The 16995-nt window shown below is 54.2% G+C and overlaps 1 protein-coding gene across 1 annotated transcript in view; it reads left to right on the forward strand.

Moving 5' to 3' along the window:
- BICRA (BRD4 interacting chromatin remodeling complex associated protein) overlaps nucleotides 1–16558 on the forward strand; it is a 26776-nt gene extending 10218 nt beyond the window's left edge. Inside the window, 9 exon segments of the mRNA XM_077193005.1 lie at nucleotides 2770–3186; nucleotides 5558–5675; nucleotides 7683–7831; nucleotides 8854–8925; nucleotides 9641–9699; nucleotides 10396–10544; nucleotides 11489–11583; nucleotides 12627–12729; nucleotides 14237–16558. Of these exon segments, the coding sequence (XP_077049120.1) occupies nucleotides 2770–3186; nucleotides 5558–5675; nucleotides 7683–7831; nucleotides 8854–8925; nucleotides 9641–9699; nucleotides 10396–10544; nucleotides 11489–11583; nucleotides 12627–12729; nucleotides 14237–15696 (2622 nt within the window). The 3' untranslated portion in view covers nucleotides 15697–16558.
- Nucleotides 16559–16995: the final 437 nt, after the last annotated feature.

Genomic DNA, 16995 nt, shown 5'->3' on the forward strand with positions numbered 1-16995 from the left:
TATTGGGGAGATTTATTGGGGACTTTTGGGATTTACTGAGAGTTTTTGGGATTTTGGGGGGATTTGGGGGGTTTTTTCAGGATTTATTGGGATTTATTGGGGTTTATTGGAGATTTATGGGAGATTTATTGGGGAGATTTTGGGGATTTATTGGAGATTTATTGGGGATTTATTGGGGATTTTTGGGAGATTTATTGGGGATTTATTGGGAGTTTTTGGGGATTTATTTGGGGGGGTTGCAGGGGATTTTTTGGGGGGGGATTTTTTTGGGATTTTTTGGAGGTTTTTGAGTGACTTTTTTGGGGGGGGGTTTGGGGAATGTTTTGGGATTTATTGGGAGTTTTAGGGATTTTTTTCATGAATTTTTTTGAGATTTTTAGGGGATTTGGGGGGAATTTATTGGGGAGATTTTTCTGAATTTTTGGGGGAACTTTTTCGCAGTTTGGGGGGATTTTTTGGGATTTTGGGGGATTTTTTGGGAATTGTTTGGGGAATTTTTTTCAGATTTATTTGGGATTTTTTTGGAGATTTTTTGAGGATTTTTGAGGAGTTTTTTGGGATTTTGGGGGATTTTTTGGGGTTTTGGGGTGGCGGGATTTGGGGTTTGTGAATTTTGGGTTTATGGATTTGGGAATTCTTTGGATTCCGGAATTCCCAGGATTTGGGGATTTCCAGGGGCACAAATTTGGGACCCAGGGGTGGGAATTTGGGATCTGGGCATTTCCCAGCCCTTTTTTCCCAAATCCCAACATTTCTGCCCAATTCCCTCCCAGCTGCTTCGCTGGCTTGGCGCTCACTAACCCCCAATGCTGCTGCTGCTGCTGCCTGTGCCCCAAAAACCCCAAATTCTACCCCAAATTCACCCCAAATTCACCCCAAAACCCCCAAAATTCACCCAAAATTCACCAAATTCACCCCAAATTCACCCCAAAATTCACCCCCAAAACCCCCCAAATTCACCCCAAACCCCAGGAATTGACTCCAAACCTGAGGATTCAGCCCAAAACCACCAAAGTTGGCCCCAAAATCTCCGAAATTCACTCCAAAAACCCCAAATTTTACCCAAATCTGAGAATTGAGCCCAAACCCTGGGAATTCACCCCAAAACCCCCATTCCTACCTCCCAAAAATGCCTTAAAAATCAGAATTTGGGGCAGAATTGGGTTTTGGGGATGGATTGGGGATCCCCTGCAAAACCTCCAAATTTGGGGCAGAATTTGCCATTTTTGGTTCATTCCCGACCCCCTTTTCCCCGGGAATTCCCAAAACCCCAAATTCGGGGCTGAATTTGCTCCTCCGGGGCCATTCCCAGCCACTTTTCCCTGGAAAACGCCCCCAAAAAAGCGAATTTCGCTGCTGAATTCAGGTTTTTTGGGGCCATTTCCCCGCTTTTCCCTGAAACCCCCCCCCCCAAAAAAGCGAATTTCAGTGCTGAATTCAGGTTTTTTGGGCCATTTCCCCACTTTTCCCTGAAAATCCCCCCAAAAAAGCGAATTTTGCTGCTGAATTTGGGGTTTTTTGGGCCATTTCCCCACTTTTCCCTGAAACCCCCCCAAAAAAGCGAATTTCGCTGCTGAATTTGGGGTTTTTTGGGCCATTTCCCCACTTTTCTCTGAAAACCCCCCAAAACCCGAATTTTGGTGCTGAATTTGGCCGTTTTTGGCCATTCCCAGCCGCTTTTCCTTGACAAACCCCCCAAAAAAGCGAATTTCGCTGCTGAATTTGGGCCGTTTTTGGGCATTTCCCCACTTTTCCCTGGCAAACCCCCCAAAAAAGCGAATTTTGGTGTTGAATTTGGGCTGGTTTTGGGCCATTTTCCTGAAAATCCTCCCAAAAAAGCGAATTTTGCTGCTGAATTTGGCCGTTTTTGGGCCATTCCCAGCCGCTTTTCCCTGGAAAACCCCCCCAAACCCCCCCAAAAAAGCGGATTTTGGTGCTGAATTTGGGTTTTTTGGCCATTCCCAGCTGCTTTTCTCTGAAAACCCCCCTAAAACCGCGCATTCCGCTGCTGCATTCGGGTTTTTTGGGGCCATTTCCCTGACAAACCCCCCAAAAAAGCGAATTCTCTGCTGCATTCGGGTTTTTTGGGCCATTTCCCCACTTTTCCCTGGAAACCTCCAAAAAAGCGAATTTTGGTGCTGAATTCGGGTTTTTTGGGGCCTTTTCCCTGACAAACCCCCCAAAACCGCGCATTCCGCTGCTGCATTCGGGTTTTTGGGGCCATTTCCCCACTTTTCTCTGAAAACCCCCCAAAACCCGAATTTTGCTGCTGAATTTGGCCGTTTTTGGGCCATCCCAGCCGCTTTTCCCTGAAACCCCCAAAAATGCGAATTTCTCTGCTGAACTCGGTTTTTTGGGCCATTTCCCTTACAAACCCCCCAAACCCGCGCATTTCTCTGCTGAATTCTGGGTTTTTTGGGGCCATTTCCCTGACAAACCCTCCCAAACCGCGCATTTCTCTGCTGCATTCGGGTTTTTTGGGGCCATTTCCCTTACAAACCCCCCAAACCCGCGCATTCCGCTGCTGCATTCGGGTTTTTGGGCCATTTCCCTGACAAACCCTCCCCAAACCGCGCATTTCTCTGCTGCATTCGGGTTTTTTGGGCCATTCCCTGACAAACCCCCCCAAACCCGCGCATTTCTCTGCTGCATTCGGATTTTTTGGGGCCATTTCCTGCAAACCCCCAAACCGCGCATTTCTCTGCTGCATTCGGGATTTTTGGCCGCTTCTCCCGCACTAACCGAGCTCTCCCTGTGCTTCCGTTGCAGCCCAAAGCGCCGGGAGCGTCCCCGGGGGACCCCTCGGCCCCGCCGCTGCCCCAAATGGCCCCGATTTCCACCCAAATGCCGCCGTCCCGCCCCCCCTCGCAGCCCCGGCCGCCGTCCAGCCCCGGCCGCCCTCGGAGCCGCCCCCGGGGCTTTTCCCGGCGCCTTTCGCGGAGCCCCCCGAGCACCCCCTGCATCCCCAGCATTCCAACAGCATCCCCAACATTCCCAGCATTCCCAGCATTCCCAACATTCCCAACATTCCCAGCACCCCCAGCCCGCCCCGTTCCGCTGCCGCTCTCGGCGCTCAAGGGCGCGGCGGCCCCGGCGCTGCTGCCCCCGGAGCACCCGCGGAGCTTCGCGCTCGTCCCGGCCGCGTTCGCGGCGCCGCCCAAGGGCGGGACCGAGCGCTTCCAGCAGGTAAAGCAACAAAAAAATAGCAAAATCACACAAAAATACCCAAAATGCCCAAATATTGCAATCATTGGAATTACTGCAATTATTGGAATAGTTTCTGAGCGCTTCCAGCAGGTAAAGAACCCGAAAATACACCCAAAAATTCCTAAAAATAGCAATTATTGTAATCATTGGAATAACTGCAATTGTTGGAATAGTTTCTGAGCGCTTCCAGCAGGTAAAGCAACAAAAAATACCTAAAAATCACACAAAAAATACCCAAAAATAGCAATTATTGCAATCATTGGAATTATTGGAATCGTTGGAAGCGTTTCTGAGTGCTTCCAGCAGGTAAAGCACCGAAAATACACCCAAAAATTCCTAAAAATAGCAATTATTGCAATCATTGGAATTACTGCAATTGTTGGAATCGTTTCTGAGCGCTTCCAGCAGGTAAAGGACAACGGAAAACATAAAAAATCACCCCAAAATACCCAGAAAAATCACCCAAAAAATACCCCAAAATACCCAATATTGCAATTATTGGAATCATTGGAAGCATTTCTGAGCACTTCCAGCAGGTAAAGGACAAAGAAAAATACCTGAAAATACCCAAATATTGCAGGTATTGCAATCATTGGAATCATTGGAATCATTGGAAGCGTTTCTGAGCGCTTCCAGCAGGTAAAGAACCCGGAAATACCGAAAAAGCATCCAAAAAAAATACCCAAAAAATACCCAAATATTGCAGATATTCCAATTATTGGAATCGTTGGAAGCGTTTCTGAGCGCTTCCAGCAGGTAAAGGACAACGGAAAATACCGAAAAATCACACAAAAATACCTAAAAAATACCCAAAAATACCAAATATTGCAATTATTGGAATCATTGGAATCGTTTCTGAGCGCTTCCAGCAGGTAAAGGACAAAGAAAAATACCCGAAAATCACCCAAAAATACCCAAAAATAGCAATTATTGGAATTATTGGAATTGTTGGAAGCGTTTCTGAGCACTTCCAGCAGGTAAAGGACAACAGAAAACATAAAAAATCACCCCAAAATACCCAAAAATGCCCAGTATTGCAACTATTGGAATCGTTGGAATCATTGGAATTGTTGGAAGCGTTTCTGAGCGCTTCCAGCAGGTAAAGAACCCGGAAAACATAAAAATCACCCCAAAAATGCCCAAAAATACCCAAATATTACAGATATTCCAATTATTGCAATCATTGGAATCGTTTCTGAGCGCTTCCAGCAGGTAAAGCACCCGAAAAACTAAAAATCACCAAAAAATCCCAAATATTCCAATTATTCCAATTATTGCAATCATTTCTGAGCGCTTCCGGCAGGTAAAACCCGGGAATTCCTGAATATCCCAATGAAATTCCTGGCAAATCCCAAAACTCCTCAAAAATCCCAGTGGGAATTCCCAAAAAATCCCAAAAATCCCAGTGGGAATTCCCAAAAAATCCCAAAAATCCCAGTGGGAATTCCCAAAAATCCCAGTGGAAATCCCGATCAATTCCTAGGAAATCCCAAAAATTCCAGGCTGGGATTTTTGGGATTCAGGTTTTGGATTTGGGATTTTTGGGGGGGATTTCAGGGTTTGGATCCCTCTGGATTTGGGATTTTTGGGCGGATTTGGGATTTTTGGGTGGATTTGGGAATTTTGAGGAAATTCAGGGTTTGGATCCCCCTGGATTTGGGATTTTTGGGGGTTTGGGGCACTTCTGATGGGATTTGGGGTTTTTTTAGGGCCATTTTGCCAGGATTTGGGGTTTTGGGTCCATTCCTGACAGGATTTGGGGTTTTTGAGTCCATTCCTATGGGATTTGAGGGTTTTTTTGGGCTGTTTTGATGGAATTTGAGGGGTTTGGGTCCATTCCTGATGGGATTTGGGGTTTTTAGGGCCATCCTAACAGGATTTGGGGTTTCTGGCTCATTCCTTACAGGATTTGAGGTTTTTAGGGCCATTCCTGACAGGATTTGGGGTTTTTGGGTCCATTCCTCATAGAATTTGGGGTTTTTGGTGCCGTTCTCTCAGGATTTGGGGTTTCTGGCTCATTCCTGATGGGATTTGGGGTTTCTGGGTCCATTCCTGACAGGATTTGGGGTTTTGGGGTCCGTTCCTATCAGGATTTGGGGTTTTTGGTGCCGTTCCTGACAGGATTTGGGGTTTCTGGCTCGTTCCTGACGCTCTCTGGGGTTTTTGGGTCCATTCCTGACAGCATTTGGGGTTTCTGGCTCGTTCCTGACGGTCTCTGGGGGTTTTTGGTGCCGTTTTCTCAGGATTTGGGGTTTCTGGCTCGTTCCTGACGCTCTCTGGGGGTTTTTGGTGCCATTTTCTCAGCATTTGGGGTTTCTGGCTCGTTCCTGACGCTCTCTGGCCTTTGCAGGTGCCCCAGGGGCTGCTGCTGCAGCCGAAGCCGCCCCCGTCCAGCCCGGCCCCGTTCCCGGCCCCGGCCGCTCCCGTCCTGGTGCCGGCGGCTCCGGGAACGCCCGGCCCGGCCTCAGGTGGGTCCGGAACCCCGAGAGCCCCCATGGCCCAAAATCCTGAAATTCCAGAGCGCCCCCATGGCCCCAAATCCCCAAACCCCGAGATCCCGGAGCGCCCCCATGGCCTAAATCCACACATCCCAAAATCCCGGAGCAGCTCCATGGCCCAAAATCCCAAAACCCCAGAGCAGCTCCCGTGGCCCCATGGCCCAAAATCCTGAAACCCCGAGATCCCGGAGCGCCCCCATGGCCCAATGTCCTAAAATCCTGAAATCCCAGAGCGCCCCCATGGCCCCAAATCCCAAAACCCCGAGAGCCCAGAGCGCCCCCATGGCCCCAAATCCCAAAACCCCAGAGCAGCTCCCATGGCCCAATGTCCCAAAATCCTGAAACCCCGAGATCCCGGAGCGCCCCCATGGCCCCAAAATCCACAAATCCCAGAACCCCGAGATCCTGGAGCAGCTCCATGGCCCCAAATCCACAAATCCCCAAACCCCGAGGTCCCGGAGCAGCCCCACAGCCCAGGGCCCCAAAATCCTGAAACACCGAGATCCTGGAGCACCCCCATGGCCCCAAATCCACAAATCCCAAAACTCCGAGATCCCGGAGCAGCTCCCATGGCCCAATGTCCCAAAATCCCAGAATCCCAAAACCCCGAGATCCCGGAGCAGCCCCACGGCCCAAAATCCCAAAATCCACAAATCCCAGAGTGCCCCCACATCCCAGTGCCCCAAAATCCCCAAATCCCAAAATCCCAGTGTCCCAATACCCTGAACTCCCAGTATCCCAAAATCCCAATGTCCCAAAAATCCCAAAGTCCCAAAAATCCCAAAATCCCAGTATCCCCAAATCCCAGTGTTCCAAAATCCCAGTATCCCCCAGTATCCCCAAATCCCAGTATTTCCCATCCCAGTATCTCCCAGTATCCCACCCCGCCTTTGGGAACTCCCAGTGTTCCCAATTTCCTGCTGCCATTCCCAGTTCCCATTCCCAGTTCCCATTCCCATTTCTCATTCCCATTTTCCCGATCCCATTTCCCATTCCCATTTTCCCCATTTTTCCCATTTTCCCCATTTCCCATTTCCCGTTTCTCTCCCTCAGGTGCCGCTGTTCCATTCCCAGTTTCCCAGTTCCCCATTCCCAGTTCCCCATTCCCATTTTCCCGATCCCATTTTCCCCATTTTTCCCAATTTTTCCCATTTTCCCCATTTTTCCCCGTTTCTCTCCCTCAGGTGCCGCTGTTCCATTCCCAGTTCCCCATTCCCGATCCCATTCCCATTTTCCCGATCCCAATTTCCCAATTTTTCCCATTTTCCCCATTTTTCCCCGTTTCTCTCCCTCAGGTGCCGCTGTTCCATTCCCATTCCCAGTTTCCCATTTTCCCCATTTTTCCCATTTTCCCAATTTCCCATTTCCCGTTTCTCTCCCTCAGGTGCCGCTGTTCCATTCCCAGTTTCCCGATCCCATTCCCATTCCCAGTTTCCCATTCCCATTTTCCCCATTTTTCCCATTTTCCCAATTTCCCAATTTCCCGTTTCTCTCCCTCAGGTGCCGCTGTTCCATTCCCAGTTTCCCGATCCCATTCCCATTTCCCCAATTTCCCAATTTTTCCCATTTTCCCCATTTTCCCCATTTTTCCCAATTTTTCCCATTTCCCGTTTCTCTCCCTCAGGTGCCGCTGTTCCATTCCCAGTTTCCCGATCCCATCCCCATTCCCATTCCCATTTCCCCATTCCCATTTTCCCGATCCCATTTTCCCAATTTCCCAATTTTCCCAATTTTCCCATTTCCCGTTTCTCTCCCTCAGGTGCCGCTGTTCCATTCCCATTTTCCCGATCCCATCCCCATTCCCATTCCCATTTCCCCATTCCCATTTTCCCGATCCCATTTTCCCAATTTCCCAATTTTCCCAATTTTCCCATTTCCCGTTTCTCTCCCTCAGGTGCCGCTGTTCCATTCCCATTTTCCCGATCCCAATTTCCCAATTTTCCCAATTTCCCATTTTTCCCCGTTTCTCTCCCTCAGGTGCCGCTGCCGGGGCCGAGCCCCCGAAGCCGCCGCCGTTCTCAGGCCCCGCCCCCGGCGCAGGCCCCGCCCCCGGCCCCGCCCCCGGCAAAGCGGCCCCGCCCCCCGGGAAAGCGGGGCCGCCCCTCCCCCCCCCGCAGCCGGCCCAGGTGAGCGCCCCTCCCCCACCCCCTCCTTCCCTGCTTTTCCTCCTTTTTTCCCATTTTCCCCTTTTTTCCCATTTTCCCCTTTTTTCCGTTTTCCTCCTTTTTTCCCATTTTCCCCTTTTTTCCCGAGTTTTCCCTTTCATTCTGCTTTTCCCACTTTAATTTCATTTTTCCCATTTTAATTCCAATTTTTTCCCATTTTAATTCAATTTTTCCCACTTCGTTTCCAATCTTTTCCTCCTTTAATCCCATTTTCTCCCCTTTATTTCTCTATTCCTCTCTTTATTTCCAAGTTTTTCCCCTTTAATTTCAGCTTTTCTGCTGTAATTCGGGTTTTTCCCCTTTGACTCAATTTCTCCCACTTTAATTCCACTTTTCCCCCTTTAATTCCATTTTTTCCCCCTTTAATTCCACTTTTCCCCACTTAAATTCCAGTTTTCCCCCCTTAAATTCCACTTTTTCTTCTCTAATTCTGGTTTTTCCCCTTTAATTCCATTTTTTTTGCCCTTTCATTCCAGTTTTCCGTGTTTAATTCCATTTCCTCCTCCTATTATTCCACTTTTTCCACCTCCATTCCCCAGTTTTATCCCATTTTCCCATTTTTTCCCATTTTCCTTGATTCTTTCCCATTTTCTCCGTTTTGTCCCTTTTTTCCTGATTTTTCCCCATTTTTTCCCATATTTCCCAATTTTTCCTGATTTTTCCCAATTCTTTCCATTTTTCTCCAATTTACTCTCATTTGCTCCAATTCTTTCCCATTTTTCCTGTTTATCCCAATGTTTCCCCATTTTCCTCTGATTTTTTTTCCCTGTTTTCTCCAATTTTGTCCAATTTTTCCTGATCTTTCCTATTTTCCTCTGATTTTACCCATTTTTCTCCTTTTTCTTCCATTTTTCTCAATCCTTTCCCTTTTGTCCCCAATTTTTCCCATTTTTCCCCCCATTTTGTCCCTTTTCCCCCCCATTTTTCCCAGTTTTTGTCCCATTTTTCCCATTTTTCCCAATTTTTCTCCCATTTTTCCGCAGGCGAAGCCGCCTGGGCTCAAGGGCCCCCCCCAGCCCTCGGGAGGGGGGAAGGGGCCCCAGGCCCCACCCACGGTGAGTCCCAAAATCCCCTGAATTCACCCCAAAATCTGGAGATTCACCCAAAACCCCCAGAATTCACCCCAAATCCCCAGAATTCACCCCAAAATCCCCTGAATTCACCCCAAAATCCTCAAAATTCACCCAAAATCTGGGGATTCACCCAAAATCCTGGGATTCCACCCCAAACTTTTGGGAATTGACCCCAAATCCCAGGAATTCTCCCCAAAATGCCTGGGATTTACCCCAAACCCTGGGAAATGACCCAAAATTCCTGGGATTTCACCCCAAACCTGAGGAATTGACCCAAAGTCCCTGGAATTCACCCCAAAAATCACCAGAATTCACCCCAAAATTTGGGGGTTCACTCAAAATCTGCGAATTCTCCCCAAATCCCCAGAATTGACCCAAAATCTGGGAATTCTCCCCAAATTTTAAGAATTGACCCAAAATCCCTGGAATTCACCCCAAAATCCTGGCATTTCCACCCATATTTTTGGGAATTTTCCCAAAATCCCGGGATTTCACCCTAAAATTTGGGAATTGCTCCAAAATCCCAGGATTGCACCCCAAATCCTGGGAATTGCTCCAAAATTGGGGAATTTTCCCCAAACCCTGGGGTTTGGCCCCAAACTGTGAATTTTCCCAAAATCCCGGGTTTTACCCCAAACTCTGTGAATTTCCCAAATTCCCGGTTTTTCACCCCAATCCGGGCTCTGTCTCTCTGCAGCTGGAGCCGAAGCTGGCGCTGAAGAAGCCGCCGGTGCTGCAGCCCAGCAAGGAGGCCTGGTCAGGAGGGACTGGGAGAAACTGGGATTGAACTGGTTTATACTGGGATGGAACTGGGATGGACTGGGGGGGACTGGGAGGGGACTGGGATTGAACTGGGAGGGACTGGGGGGACTGGGAGTTACTGGATTGGACTGGGACAGATTGGGATTGGACTGGGAGGGACTGGGATAAACTGGGATGGAACTGGGGGTAACTGGGATTGAACTGGGAGCACTGGGAGGGGCTGGGAGTTACTGGTTTATACTGGGAGGGACTGGGACAGATTGGGATTGGACTGGGAGGGACTGGGATAAACTGGGATTGAACTGGTTTATACTGGGATGGAACTGGGAGGGACTGGGGGGGACTGGGATTGAACTGGGGGGAACTGGGAGAAACTGGGAGGGAACTGGGAGTTACTGGTTTATACTGGGACAGATTGGGATTGAACTGGGATTGAACTGGGAGGGACTGGGAGGGGAACTGGGATTTGCCCGTTTTTGTTCAGATTTCCCCAGATTCTTGTCCAGATTTCCCCAGATTTTTATTCAATTTCCCCAGATTTTTATTCAGATTTCCCCAGATTTTTGTTCAGATTTCCCTGAATTTTTGTTCAATTTCCCCAGATTTTTGTTCAATTTCCCCGGATTTTTGTTCAGATTTGCCATTTTTTGTTGAATTTCCCCGTTTCTGTGGTTTCTGCCCCGTCTGCAGCCTCCTGGAGCAGCTGCACAAGCACCAGGGCGCCGTCCTGCAGCCCGAGCTGCGCTCGCCCTTCCGCTCGCTGGGGGACGCCCTCAGGCGCCTGCTGCCCTACCACGTCTACCAGGGGGTGCTGCCGGGGGAAATGGAGTGTCAGAGAGGTGAGGATATCGCGATAGTCGTGATAGTGAACAGGGATATCGCAATAGTCACGATAGTCATTGGGGTTAATGGGGATATCACCATAATGGGGACGCCCTCAGGCGCCTGCTGCCCTACCCCATGTACCAGGGGGTGCTGCCGGGGGAGCAGGAGTGTCAGAGAGGTATTTATATCGTGATAGTCGTGATAGTGAACGGGGATATCGCAATAGTCGCGATAGTCATTGGGGTTAATGGGGATATCACCATAATGGGGACGCCCTCAGGCGCCTGCTGCCCTACCACGTCTACCAGGGGGTGCTGCCGGGGGAAATGGAGTGTCAACGAGGTATTTATATCACAATAGTCGCAATAGTGAACAGGGATATCACGATATCGGGGACAATGGCGACGCCCTCAGGCACCTCCTGCCCTACCCTGTGTACCAGGGGGTGCTGCCGGGGGAACCAGAGAGGTGTCATGACATAGGGAATATCGCGATAGTCACAATAATTAATGGATAGTCACAATAATTAATGGATAGTCACAATAATTAATTCCCCATCAATTCCCCACTAATTTCCCATTGATCCCCCATTAATCCCCATTAATTTCCCATCAATTCCCCATTAATTAATTTTTCATTAACTCCTTATTAATGCCCATTCATCTCCCATTAATCCCCCATTAATCGCCATCAATTCCCCATCAACTCCTCATTAATCTCCCATTAATTTCTTATTACTTTCCCATTCACTTCCTCATTAATTCCCATTAATTCCCCATTCATCTCCCATTCATTTTCTATCAATTCCCCACTAATGATCCATTCATTCTCCATTAATCTCACATCAATTTCTCATTAATCTCCCATTTATTCCCCATTAATTCCCATTAATCCCCCACCAATCCCCCCCATTAATTACCCCCATTCAATAATTAATTAATTACTCCTCCCCTTGCAGTGGACGAGGAGTTCGAGGCGGTGTCGGAGCAGCTCCTGCGCCGCACCCGGGCCATGCTCAACAAATACCGGCTGCTGCTGCTCGAGGAGTCCCGGGTGAGCCCTGGGACCCCCCAAAATACCCCCTGAACCCCCCAAATACCCCTGGGACCCCCCAAAATACCCCTGGGACCCCCCTAATGCCCCCTGAACCCTCCCCGCCGGCTGCTGCTGCTCGAGGAGTCCCGGGTGAGCCCTGGGACCCCCAAATATCCCCTGGGACCCCCAAAATACCCCTGGGACCCCCCAAATACACCCCCGGGACCCCCAAACCACCCCCTGAACCCTCCCCGGCTGCTGCTGCTCGAGGAGTCCCGGGTGAGCCCTGGGACCCCCAAATACCCCCTGGGACCCCCAAAATCCCCCCTGGGACCCCCAAATACCCCCCGGGACCCCCCAAAATCCCCTGGGACCCCCTGAACCCCCCAAAATCCCCTGGGACCCGAAAACCCTCCCCGGCTGCTGCTGCTCGAGGAGTCCCGGGTGAGCCCCAAACACCCCCAAATATCCCCCAAAATACCCCTGGGACCCCCAAATACCCCCCGGGACCCCCAAACCACCCCCTGAACCCTCCCCGGCTGCTGCTGCTCGAGGAGTCCCGGGTGAGCCCTGGGACCACCCTGGGACCCCCAAAATACCCCTGGGACCCCCAAACCACCCCCTGAACCCCCCAAATACCCCCCGGGACCCCCAAAATACCCCTGGGACCCCCAAAATCCTCCCCTGGGACCCCCAAACCCTCCCTGGCTGCTGCTGCTCGAGGAGTCCTGGGTGAGCCCCAAAATCCCCTGGGACCCCCAAAATACCCCCTAAAATCTCCCTGGGACCCCCAAATACCCCCCGGGACCCCCAAAATCCCCTGGGGCCCCCCTAATGCCTCCTGAACCCCCCAAAATACCCCTGGGACCCCCAAACCGCCCCATGGGACCCCCCCCCCCCCGACCCCCCAACTTTCCCCCCAGGACCCTCCAAACCCCCCCTGGGACCCCCAAAATCCCCTGGGGTCCCCCAAATACCCCCTGAACTCCCCAAAATCCCCCTGGGACCCCCAAACTCCCCATGGGACCCCCCCTGACCGCCCGGTGCCGGTGCCCCCGCAGCGCTCGAGCCCCTCGGCGGAGATGGTGATGATCGATCGCATCTTCATCCAGGAGGAGAAAACGGCCCTGGCGCTCGACCGGCAGCTGGCCCGGGACAGGCCCGGTGCGGAACCGGGGAGAACGGGGCGGGATCAATGGGGCGGGAATACCGGAAAATGGGGTGGAAACCCCGGGAAATGGGGCGGGAACCCCGGGAAATGGGGCGGGATCCATGGGACCGGGACAGGCCCGGGACAGGCCCGGTGCGGAACCGGGGAGAACGGGGCGGGACCCATGGGGCGGGGATACCGGAAAATGGGGTGGAAACCCCGGGAAATGGGGCGGGATCCATGGGGAAAGGGGATCCATGGGACCGGGGCAGGCCCGGGACAGGCCCGGTGCGGAACCGGGAGAACGGGGAGGGAATGGGACGGGATCCATGGGGAAAGGGGCGGGAATCCCGGGAAATTGGGGCGGGATCCATGGGACGGGGATCCGGGAAATGGGGAGGAGAAAACGGCAGCTGGCCCGGGACAGGCCCGGTGCGGACCCGGGAGAACGGGGCGGGACCCATGGGGCGGGGATTACCGGGAAATGGGGGCGGGATCAATGGAACCGGGACAGGCCCAGGACAGGCCCGGGGCGGGATCCGTGGGGCGGGAATGGGGTGGGAACCCCGGGAATGGGGCGGGATCCATGGGGTGGGAATCCCGGGGAATGGGGAGGAGAAAACGGCAGCTGGCCCGGGACAGGCCCGGTGCGGAACGGGGATAACGGGGATCCCGGGAATGGGGCGGGATCTATGGGAATGGGGCGGAACCGGGAAATGGGGCGGGATCCCGGGGATGGGGTGGGAAACGGGGCGGGATTCATGGGAATAGGGAGGGAATCCCCAGGGATGGGGTCGGAATCCCGGGAATGGGGCGGGAACGGGGCGGGAATCCGGGAAATGGGGCGGGATCCCGGGAAATGGGGCGGGAATCCCCAGGGATGGGGTCGGAATCCCGGGAATGGGGCGGGAACGGGGCGGGAATCCCGGGAATGGGGCGGGAATCCCGGCGGGAATGGGGGCGGGATCCATGGGCGTGTCGGGATGGAATTCCCGCGGTTTGGGATGGAACTTTTGGGGTTTGGCGCCAAATTCCCGGGAATTCACCCAAAGTCCTTTGGAAAAGAAAACCGGGGGTCAATCAAAAGGTTATTAAGGGTCAATTAAGGGTCAATTAAAGGGGCCAATTAAGGGTCAATGAAGGGCAATCAAGGGTCAGTTAAAGGGGCCAATTAAAGGGGTCAATCAAGGGCCAATTAAAGGTCAATTAAGGACCAATTAAAGGGGAAAATCAAGGGTCAATTAAAGGTCAATTAAGGGCCAATTAAAGGGGTCAATTAAATGGGTCAGTTAAGGGTCAATTAAAGGGGTCAATCAAGGGCCAATTAAAGGTCAATTAAGGGCCAATTAAAGGGGTTAATTAGGAGTCCATTAAGGGTCCCTGCAGGGTCCTGGTGCAGCCTCTGGATCCTTGGGATCCCTGGGATGAATCCCGTGGGAAAAGGGACATTTTGGGCGGGAAATTACTGCGATTAACATGCAAATGAGCTCTAATTAATGACCCTTCTCCTTTCCCTTGCAGACGAATACGTCTCCTCCTCCTCCTCTTCCTCCTCGTCCTCCTCCTCCTCGTCCTCATCTTCCTCCCGCTCCCACCCCCTCGCCCCCTCCTCCTCCTCCTCCTCCTCCCTGCCCCTCCCCCAACCCTCCCCCGCCCCTCCCCCGCCCGCCCCTCCCCCTCCCGCCCCCCCCAAGCTGCTGATCAAGCACGGGGGGGGCTCCCCCAGCGTCACGTGGTTGGGGGAACCCCGGGATTCCCCCGCCCAGAGAGGGGGGGGAGGGGGAGGGGGAGGGGGGGATCCCCAGCCCAGAGGGGGCGGGGCCGGGGGCGGGGCCGGGGGCGGGGCCGGCGAGGAGGAGGCGCTGCCCTCGCGGAGCCGCCCCCCGATGATGAAGACGTACGAGGCGCGGAGCCGCATCGGCCTCAAGCTGAAGATCAAACAGGAGGCGGGGCTGAGCAAGGTGATCCACAACACGGCCCTGGATCCGCCCGGCATCCCGCACACCGGGGGCACCCACAGTGGGGGCACCCATGCTGGGGCCACCCATGCTGGGGTCACCCATGCTGGAGTCACCCACAGTGGGGCCACCCACAGCGGGGCCACCCACACCGGAGCCACCCACCCTGGGGTGCCCCACACCGGAGTCACCCACACCGGGGTCACCCATGCCGGGGTCACCCACCCCGGGGTGCCCCAGCAGCAGCAGCCGGTGGTGGGGATGGGACAGCAGCAACTGAACGGATCCTTGGAGAAAAAATCCCCGGTGCCACCGACGGGAAATAGCGGGGGCGGGGCCGGGGGCGGGGCCGTGCCGTGCCGGCTGCCGCTGAGGAAAAGCTACCGGGAGATCAACCGGGAGATGATCAACCGCGAGCTCATCAACCGGGAGCGGGAGCACCACCGGGACATCAACCGGGAGCACCACCGGGAGCGCGAGCACCACCGGGAGGTCCGAGACAGCCGGGATCTGCTGCGGGAGCTGCCCCCCGAGCCCCGGGAGCCGCCGCGCTCCGAGCGCCGCCCGGTGATCACGGCCCTGCGCCGGGAGCCCGCGGCCGCCGCCCGCCTGGGCCGCGCCGGGAAGGGGCCCCCGGAGGAGCCGTCGGACGGGGAGGAGGAGGAGGAGGAGGACGAGGAGGAGGAGGAGGAGGATGAGGATGAGGATGAGGAGGAGGAGGAGGAGGAGGAGGAGGACGAAGGCTGCGGGACGTGGGGCGGGAAGCGGCGGCGGGCGGAGGCCGAGGTGGACAAGGCCTCGTTCAGCAGCGACAGCCCCCAGGACGATTCTCTGAGCGAGCACCTGCAGAGCGCCATCGACAGCATCCTCAACCTGCAGCAGCCCCGCGGGGCACCGGGAACGGCACCGGGAACAGCACCGGGAACGGCACCGGGAGGCACCGGGACCCCCCTGCCGGGACCCCTCCTGCCCCCCCCCAGCCACAACGGCGGCCTCGGAGCCGCCCGGACGTGCACCAGATGACGGCGGGGGCGGGGAAAGGACACCGGGAGAACGGGAGCTCACCGGGAGCTGACCGGGATAACGGGAGCTGACCGGGGCCGCACCGGGATAACGGGAGCTGACCGGGGCCGCACCGGGACCTCACCGGGATAACGGGAGCTGACCGGGAGCTGACCGGGGCCTGACCGGGATAACGGGAGCTGACCGGGGCCTCGCCGGGACCTCACCGGGACCTCACCGGGATAACGGGAGCCGACCGGGATAACGGGAGCTGACCGGGCCTCACCGGGATAACGGGGGCACCGGGACCTCACCGGGATAACGGGAGCCGACCGGGGCCTCGCTGGGATGGGGACACCGGGACCTCACCGGGATCCAGAACAGACCTGGATCGCACCGGGATCTCACCGGGATCTCACCGGGATGCTGGGATCAGGTCGCCGGGATCAGGAGCTGACCAGGACACTGGGAATGGGACACCAGGAATGGGATCAGACCAGGAACGGGACACCGGGAATGGGACACCGGGAACGGGACACCGGGATCCAGAACGGAACGGGGCACCGGGATCTGACCGGGACACCGGGATCGGAACGGGACTGGGACACCGGGAACAGGAGATCCAGATCAGACCGGGATCCAACCGGGAATGGAACGGGATCGAGACACCGGGATCAGACCCGGATCCAACCGGGACAGCGGGGATGGAACGGGATTGGGATACTGGGAATGGAACGGGATCGGGAATGGAACGGGAATGGGATTGGGATCAAACTGGGATTGGGATACTGGGAATGGACTGGGATCAGCAATGGAATGGGAATGGGATTGGGATCAAACTGGGATTGGGATACTGGGAATGGAACGGGATCGGCAATGGAATGGGAATGGGATTGGGAATGGGATTGGGAATGGAACGGGATCAAACTGGGATTGGGAATGGAATGGGATTGGGAATGGATTGGGATCAAACTGGGATTGGGATCAGGAACAGGATTGGGAATAGGAACAGGAACAGACGGGGATCCCAGGAATGGAACGGGAACGGGAACGGGAATGGGAACAGTACCGGGATCGGAATTGGGATCAGAGCGGGATTGGGAGCAGAGCAGGAATGGGAACAGAATTGGGAATGGACCAGGAAGGGGATCGGGATCAGACTGGGATCAGGAATGGGACCGGGATCAGCGGGATTGGGAATGGAGCAGGAATGGGACCGGGATCAGGATTGGGATTGGGATCAGGAATGGATGAGGAATAGGATTGGGATCAGACCAGGAATAGGAACAGGAACAGACCAGGACTGGGATCAGGATTGGG

This window comes from Agelaius phoeniceus, chromosome 36 (genome assembly GCF_051311805.1).
Source record: "Agelaius phoeniceus isolate bAgePho1 chromosome 36, bAgePho1.hap1, whole genome shotgun sequence".
In the NCBI taxonomy this organism is placed as follows: Eukaryota; Metazoa; Chordata; class Aves; order Passeriformes; family Icteridae; genus Agelaius; species Agelaius phoeniceus.